General features: G+C 60.8%; 1 protein-coding gene across 1 annotated transcript; it reads right to left on the bottom strand.

Moving 5' to 3' along the window:
• Positions 1–1,010: 1,010 nt before the first annotated feature.
• On the bottom strand, positions 1,011–2,090 carry LOC144258202 (solute carrier family 35 member G3-like). The gene has a single exon (XM_077806609.1). It carries the CDS (start codon positions 2,088–2,090, stop codon positions 1,011–1,013), a length of 1,080 nt encoding a protein of 359 aa, XP_077662735.1.
• Positions 2,091–7,912: the final 5,822 nt, after the last annotated feature.

Raw genomic sequence — 7,912 nt, 5'->3', positions numbered from 1 at the left:
GTACATGGGGATCTCCTCCGGGTGTGTCTATGGGGTGGAGGGTCCCAGCTCAGCCTGGTACATGGGGATCTCCTCCAGGTGTGTCTATGGGGTAGAAGATCCCAGCTGGACCTGGTACATGGGGATCTCCTCCGGGTGTGTCCATGGGGTGGAGGGTCCCAGCTGAGCCTGGTACATGGGGATCTCCTCCAGGTGTGTCTGTGGGGTAGAAGATCCCAGCCGGACCTGGTACATGGGGATCTCCTCCGGGTGTGTCTATGGGGTGGAGGGTCCCAGCTGAGCCTGGTACATGGGGATCTCCTCTGGGTGTGTCCATGGGGTGGAGGGTCCCAGCTGAGCCTGGTACATGGGGATCTCCTCTGGGTGTGTCCATGGGGTGGAGGGTCCCAGCTCGGCCTGGTACATGGGAATCTCCAGGTGTATCATGGGGCAGAAGATCCCTGCCGGGCCTGGTACATGGGGATCTCCTCTGGGTGTGTCTATGGGGCAGAGGGTCCCAGCTGGGCCTGGTACATGGGGATCTCCTCCACGTGTATCATGGGGCAGAAGATCCCTGCTGGGCCTGGTACATGGGGATCTCCTCTGGGTGTGTCTGTGGGGCAGAGGGTCCCAGCTGGGCCTGGTACATGGGGGTCTCCTCTGGGTGTGTCCATGGGGCAGAGGGTCCCAGCTGGGCCTGGTACATGGGGATCTTCTCCAGCTGTGTCCATGGGGCGGAAGGTTCCAGCCAGCCCTGGTACACGGGGGTCTCCTCCGGGTGTGTCCATGGGGCAGAAGGTCCCAGCCAGGCCTGTTACATGGGGATCTCCTCCAGGTGTGCCTACGGGGCGGTGGGTCCCAGCCAGGCCTGGTACACGGGGGTCTCCTCCCGGTGTGTCCATGGGGAGGAAGGTCCTAGCCCGGCCTGGTACGTGGGGGTCTCCTCCAGGTGTGTCCACGGGGCGGAGGGGTCCCTGGCGTGTAGACGTCCTTCAGCGGAGCGTCCCTACGCCAGCTGCCCGTCCGGGCTGTCACCCTTCCTCCTCGTCCTCCTCCTCCTCCTCCTCCTCTTCCTCTTCCTCCTCCTCCCGCGGGTGGCAGCTGACGTTCTGGGCCGCGATGATGGAGATGCTGCCCAGGATGACGCCCGCCCCCATGACGTCGAAGGGCGTCACGGTCTCCCGCAGGACGTAGTGCTGCACGGCCAGCGTCACCACCACCTCGGAGTGCAGCACCGCGCACACCAGGGCCGGGTGCGCCAGGGTGACGGCGTGGCTGGCGCACAGGAAGGAGACCACGGCCAGCACCCCGATGGCCACGGTGCAGCTCCAGGTGAGCGGCTCGGCCGGCAGCACCGGCTCCTGCAGCAGGAACATGGCCGGGGCGCACACCAGGCCCCCCAGCGCCCCGAAGGCGAAGGCGGCCGTGGGCAGCTTGGCCGGGAAATCCAAGGCCCGGAAGATGGCCAAGCCCAAGGCCAAGGCCACGCCACCCAGGCAGGCCAAGGCGTAGCCGAAGGCGTCGGCCAGCCGGGTGCTGGGGTCCAGGCTGAGCAGATCCGGCACCACCATGATGAGCAGGCCCAGGGTGCTGCCCAGGAGGCCGAACCAGTCGTAGCCGGACAGGGGCCGGCTCTCCACGCACAGGGCCAGCAGGGCCGAGCCCAGGGTGGAGGAGCCCTTGCGGACGGTGGCGGCATTGGCGCTGGGCACGGCCACGAAGGAGCTGTAGGCGCAGGCCACGGAGAGGACGTTGGCGGCGGCGTGCAGCAGCAGGCGGCGGCGGCCCGGGGCGGGCCCCAGCAGCGGGGCCCGGCCGCAGCGGAGCCGGCAGGCGAAGGCCAGGTGGAAGAGGCAGCGGACCAGCAGGATCTCCAGCGAGGGGATGGCGGAGGCCTCGTGGGCCATGCGGGTGAAGGGGGCCACGAAGCCGGCCGGCACCCCGCCCCCCAGCAGGGCCACCAGCAGCCCCTTCATGCTCTCCGAGACGCGGTACCGGCGCCAGGGGGCCCAGCGGGCCGGGGCGGCCGGGGCCGGGGAGCAGGGGCGGGAGGAGCGCAGCAGGGCGGCCAGGGGCCAGGATGGCGTGGGCGGGGCGCTGGGGGGCCGCATGGCGTCAGGGCTGGCGGGGGGCAGCGCTCACACCGCAGCCTAGGGGAGAGATGGGGGGCAGGTGAAGGGGGCGCCGGCAGGACATGCCCCCCGCCCCCGGGAGCGCCTACGGCATCCCCCCACCTACCCCCGTCTGTCCGTCCCCATCTACCACCGTCCGTCCGTCTGTCCGTCCGTCCCCATCTACCCCATCCGTCTGTCCATCCGTCCCCATCTACCCCCTGTCTCCCCCCATCTACCACTATCCGTCTGTCCATCCGTCCCCATCTACCCCGTCCGGCCGTCTGTTCATCCATCCCCATCTACCCCGTCCAGCCCCCTCCATCTACCACCGTCCGTATGTCTGTCCATCCGTCCGTCTGTCCATCCATCCCCATCTACACCATCCGTCCGTCTGTCCATCCGTCCCCATCTACACCGTCCGTCTGTCTGTCCATCCATCCCGATCTATGCCGTCCGTCCCCCCATTTACCCCGTCCGTCCGTCTGTCCATCCATCCCCATCTACCACCGTCCGTCTATCTGTCCATCCGTCCCAATCTACCCCGTCCATCCGTCTGTCTGTCCCCATCTACCCCATCTGTCTGTCTGTCCATCTGTCCCCATCTACCTCATCCGTCCATCCCCCCCATCTACGACCGTCCGTCTGTCTGTCCATCCCCCCCATCTACGACCGTCCGTCTGTCTTTCTATCCGTCCCCATCTACCCCGTCTGTCTGTCCGTCCATCCGTTCCCATCTACCACCATCCGTCTGTCTGTCCATCCGTCCCCATCTACCCCATCCATCTGTCTGTCCGTCCGTCCCGATCTACCCCGTCCATCCGTCCCCATCTACCCCCATCTACCACCATCCGTCTGTCCATCCATCCCCATCTACCCCATCTGTCCGTCCGTCCCCATCTAGCCCGTCCGTCCGTCTGTCCATCCGTCCCCATCTACCCCGACTGTCTGTCCATCCGTCCCCATATACCACCATCCATCCCGATTTACCCCGTCCGTCCATCCCTCCGTCCCCATCTACCCCCATCTATCACCGTCCGTCTGTCTGTTCATCCATCCCCATCTACCTGTCCGTCCCCCCCATCTACCACCGTCCATCCGTCCATCTGTCCGTTCCCATCTACCTTGTCTGTCCGTCCCCATCTACCACTGTCCATCCGTCTGTCCATCTGTCCCCATCTACCCCGTCCGTCCCCATCTAGCCCCATCTACCACCGTCCATCTGTCTGTCCATCTGTCCCCATCTACCCCCATTTACCACCGTCCATCTGTCTGTCCATAAGTCCCCATCTACCTCGTCCATCCGTCTGTCCGTCCCCATCTACCCCCGTCTGTCTGTCCATCTGTCCGTCCATCCCCATCTACCCCTGTCCGTCCGTCCCCATCTACCCCGTCCATCCGTCCCCATCTACCCCCATCTACCACCATCCGTCTGTCCATCCATCCCCATCTACCCCATCCGTCCGTCCATCCCCATCTAGCCCGTCCGTCCGTCTGTCCATCCGTCCCCATCTACCCCGACTGTCTGTCCATCCGTCCCCATATACCACCATCCATCCCGATTTACCCCGTCCGTCCATCCCTCCGTCCCCATCTACCCCCATCTATCACCGTCCGTCTGTCTGTTCATCCATCCCCATCTACCTGTCCGTCCCCCCCATCTACCACCGTCCATCCGTCCATCTGTCCGTTCCCATCTACCTTGTCTGTCCGTCCCCATCTACCACTGTCCATCCGTCTGTCCATCTGTCCCCATCTACCCCGTCCGTCCCCATCTAGCCCCATCTACCACCGTCCATCTGTCTGTCCATCTGTCCCCATCTACCCCCATTTACCACCGTCCATCTGTCTGTCCATACGTCCCCATCTACCTCGTCCATCCGTCTGTCCGTCCCCATCTACCCCCGTCTGTCTGTCCATCTGTCCGTCCATCCCCATCTACCCCTGTCCGTCCGTCCCCATCTACCCCGTCCATCCGTCCCCATCTACCCCCATCTACCACCATCCGTCTGTCCATCCATCCCCATCTACCCCATCCGTCCGTCCGTCCCCATCTAGCCCGTCCGTCCGTCTGTCCATCCGTCCCCATCTACCCCGACTGTCTGTCCATCCGTCCCCATATACCACCATCCATCCCGATTTACCCCGTCCGTCCATCCCTCCGTCCCCATCTACCCCCATCTATCACCGTCCGTCTGTCTGTTCATCCATCCCCATCTACCTGTCCGTCCCCCCCATCTACCACCGTCCATCCGTCCATCTGTCCGTTCCCATCTACCTTGTCTGTCCGTCCCCATCTACCACTGTCCATCCGTCTGTCCATCTGTCCCCATCTACCCCGTCCGTCCCCATCTAGCCCCATCTACCACCGTCCATCTGTCTGTCCATCTGTCCCCATCTACCCCCATTTACCACCGTCCATCTGTCTGTCCATACGTCCCCATCTACCTCGTCCATCCGTCTGTCCGTCCCCATCTACCCCCGTCTGTCTGTCCATCTGTCCGTCCATCCCCATCTACCCCTGTCCGTCCGTCCCCATCTACCCCGTCCGTCCGTCTCTCCATCCCCACCTACACCCATCCATCCGTCCGTCTGTCCACATCTACCTCCATCCACCCCATCTACCCCATCCGTCCGTCCCCATCTATCCCCGTCCGTCTGTCCTCACCTACCCCGTCCGTCTGTCCGTCCCCATCTACCCCATCCGTCCGACTGTACGTCCATCCGTCCCCATCTACCACCGTCTGTCTGTCTGTCCATCCGTCCCCATCTACCCCCATTTACCACTGTCCATCTGTCTGTCCATCCGTCCCCATCTATCTCGTCCGTCCGTCTGTCCATCCCCATGTACCCCTGTCCGTCTGTCTGTCCACATCTACCCCGTCCATCCGTCTGTCCATCCCCATCTACCCCCATCCACCCCATCCGTCCGTCCCCATCTACCGCTGTCCGCCCGTCCCCATCTACTCCATCCACCTGTCCCTCTGTCCTTCCATCCACCCCATCTACCCGTCCATCTGTCCATCCATCCCTCTGTCCTTCCATCCACCCCATCTACCCGTCCATCTGTCCATCCACCCCTCTGTCCTTCCATCCACCCCATCTACCCCCATCCACCTTGTCTATCTGTCCTTTCAACCACCCCAACTACCCCCCTCCATCCACCCCATCTGTCCGTCCCCATCTACCCCCCTCCATCTGTCCCCCTGTCCTTCCATTCACCCCGTCCGTCCCCATCTATCCCCCTCCATCCGTCCCTCTGTCCTTTCATCCACCCCGTCCTTCTGTCTTTCCCCATCTACCCTCATGAATCCCCCCCCATCCGTCCATCCCCATCTACCCCCTTCCATCCGTCTGTCCGTCCAGCCTCACACGCCTCCCATCCAGTCCCCTACACGGCCCTGCCTCCATCTGTCCGTCCAGCCGCCCGCGCCTCCCATCCTACCCCAGAGTCTTTCTATTCCCAGTACAGGTCAGCTGTAACCCCCCAGCCCCCACTCCCCTCCCAGAGCTGGGGAGAGAACCCAGGAGTCCTGGCTCCCAGCACCCCCCGCTCTAACCACCAGCCCCCACTCCCCTCCCGGAGCCGGGGAGAGAACCCAGGAGTCCTGGCTCCCAGGCCCCCCCGTTGTAACCACTCGATCTCTCTCCCTTCTCCATGCCATACTCAGAGCCAGCCATGTAGAGGTCCCCCATTCTCACCTCCGGCCTCGGTCTGGGGTGGGGGGGGCCTGACTCGTCCCCCCACCGCCGGTGTGCGAATCCCCCCACGGGCAGGTCCCGCAGCAGCTGCTCAGCTCCCCGGGGATTATGATGTCACCCACACGGCTCTATGACATCACCGCCACAGCAGATGATGTCATGCCCCCCCTCCAGCCCCCAGCTGGGCTCATTGCTACGGGGGTGGGATTTGGAGGGACTGGCTGAGCCATGAGAGGAGGTGTGTGTGGGGGGGGTGTATACACACACACACACACACACACGTGCAACCTGGGGGGTGTGTGTGGGAGATATGGGCCAGTGTGTTGTGAGTGTGCAATCTGGGTCTGTGGGAGATCTGGGGGGGGGTGTCATCTAGGCGTCTGTAATGTTACTGGGTGATTTGGGTCTGTGTGGGCGTGCGAGATTTGTGTGTGTGCACGGGTGTGTGAGAGATGGATCCAGGCCTCTGTGCATGAGACAGAGATTTGTGTGTGTGTGTGTGTGTGTGAGAGAGACAGACAGACAGAGAGTAAAGTGTCTATGCATATGGTTGTCTATATGATGGGGTTGGGGGGGGTGCGATTAGGTGTGTGTGTGTAAGAGAGAGATCTAGGCCTGTGTGTGTGATCTAGGCCTGTGTGTGTGTGTGATATCTAGGCCTCTGTGTGTATGTGATATCCAGGCTACTCTGTGTGTGTGTGTAATCTAGGCCTCTGTGTGTGTATGTGATATCTAGGCCTGTGTGCGCGCAATCTAGGTGTGTGTGTGTGATATAGGCCTCTCTCTCTCTGTATATCTAGGCCTCTCGGTGTGTGTGTGTGTGTGTGTGTAATCTTGGCCTGTTTGTGTGTGTGTGTAATCTAGGCCTCTGTGTGTGTATGTGATATCCAGGCCAGTGTGTGTGTGCGTGTGTGTGTGATCTAGGCCTGTGCGTGTGTGTGTGTGCAATATAAGCCTCTGTGTGTGTGAGCTAGGCCTGTGTGTGTATGTGTGATCTAGGCCTGTGTCTTTGTCTAGGCCTTTGTGTTTCCAATACCTCGGCTTCTGTCTGTGCAGGGGTGAGCTATTTAGGCTTGTGTGTGTGTATCTGATACCTAGGCCTTTGTGTGTCTGTGAGTGAGATATCTAGGCCTGTGTGTATGTTAGGCCTCTGTGTGTGTGAGCTAGGCCTCTGCGTTAGTCTAGGCCGTTGTGTTTCTGATACCTAGGCCTCTGTGTTGTGTGATGACATATTTAGGCCTGTGTGTGAGAAAAAATTGTGTGGGGATGTGTGTGTGTGTGAGATAGAAAGACCCACACACCCAGAGTTCTAGGCCTCTGTGTGATCTAGGCCTTTTTGTGCCTGGGTGTGTGTGTGTGTGTGTGATTTGTGCCTGTATATGAGAGAGATCTAGGGGTGTGTGTGTGTGTGTGTTTGTGTGTGAGAGAGAGAGCTCTAGGCCTCTGTGTGTGTGTGATTTGTGCCTGTGAGATGTAGGCGTGTGTGTGTGTGTGTGAGAGAGAGAGATCTAGGCCTGTGTGTATGTGTGATCTAGGCCTGTGTGTGCATGACAGAGAGAGATCTAGGTCTGTGTGTGTAGGATTTAGGCTGTGTGTGTGTGTGAGAGAGAGACACACACACACACAGAGTTCTAGGCCTGTGTCATCAAGGCCTTTCTTTGCCTGTGTGTGTGTGTGTGTATCTGATATCTAGGCCCTTGTGTGTCTGTGAGATATCTAGGCGTGTGCGTGTGTGTTAGGCCTCTGTGTGTGTGCAAGTTGGGGGGGGGTGTGTGTATGATCTAGGCCTCTGTGAGAGCTAGGCCGTTTGTTAGTCTAGGCCGTTGTGTTTCTGATACCTAGGCCTCTGTGTTTTGTGAGGACGTATTTAGGCCTGTGTGTGAGAAAAATTGGTGCGTGTGTGTGAGAGAGAGAGACACACACAGAGTTCTCGGCCTCTGTGTGTGATCTAGGCCTTTCTGTGCCTCTGTGTGTGTGTGTATCGAATCTCTCGGCCTTTGTGTGTCTGAGTGACATATCTAGGCCTCCGTGTGTGTGACACACACACAGAGTTTTAGGCCTTTCTGTGCCTGTGTGTGTCTGAGAGATCTAGGGGTGTGTGTGTGTGAGAGATCTAGGGG

This window comes from Eretmochelys imbricata, chromosome 28 (assembly GCF_965152235.1).
Source record: "Eretmochelys imbricata isolate rEreImb1 chromosome 28, rEreImb1.hap1, whole genome shotgun sequence".
In the NCBI taxonomy this organism is placed as follows: domain Eukaryota; kingdom Metazoa; phylum Chordata; order Testudines; family Cheloniidae; genus Eretmochelys; species Eretmochelys imbricata.
Note: the sequence above shows the minus strand (reverse complement) of the source record. Positions and strands in the feature narration are given on the sequence as shown.

What these genes read in the sequence shown, in the direction of transcription:
- LOC144258202 (XM_077806609.1), bottom strand. Translation starts at nt 2,090, where the DNA reads ATGCGGCCCCCCAGCGCCCCGCCCACGCCATCCTGGCCCCTGGCCGCC.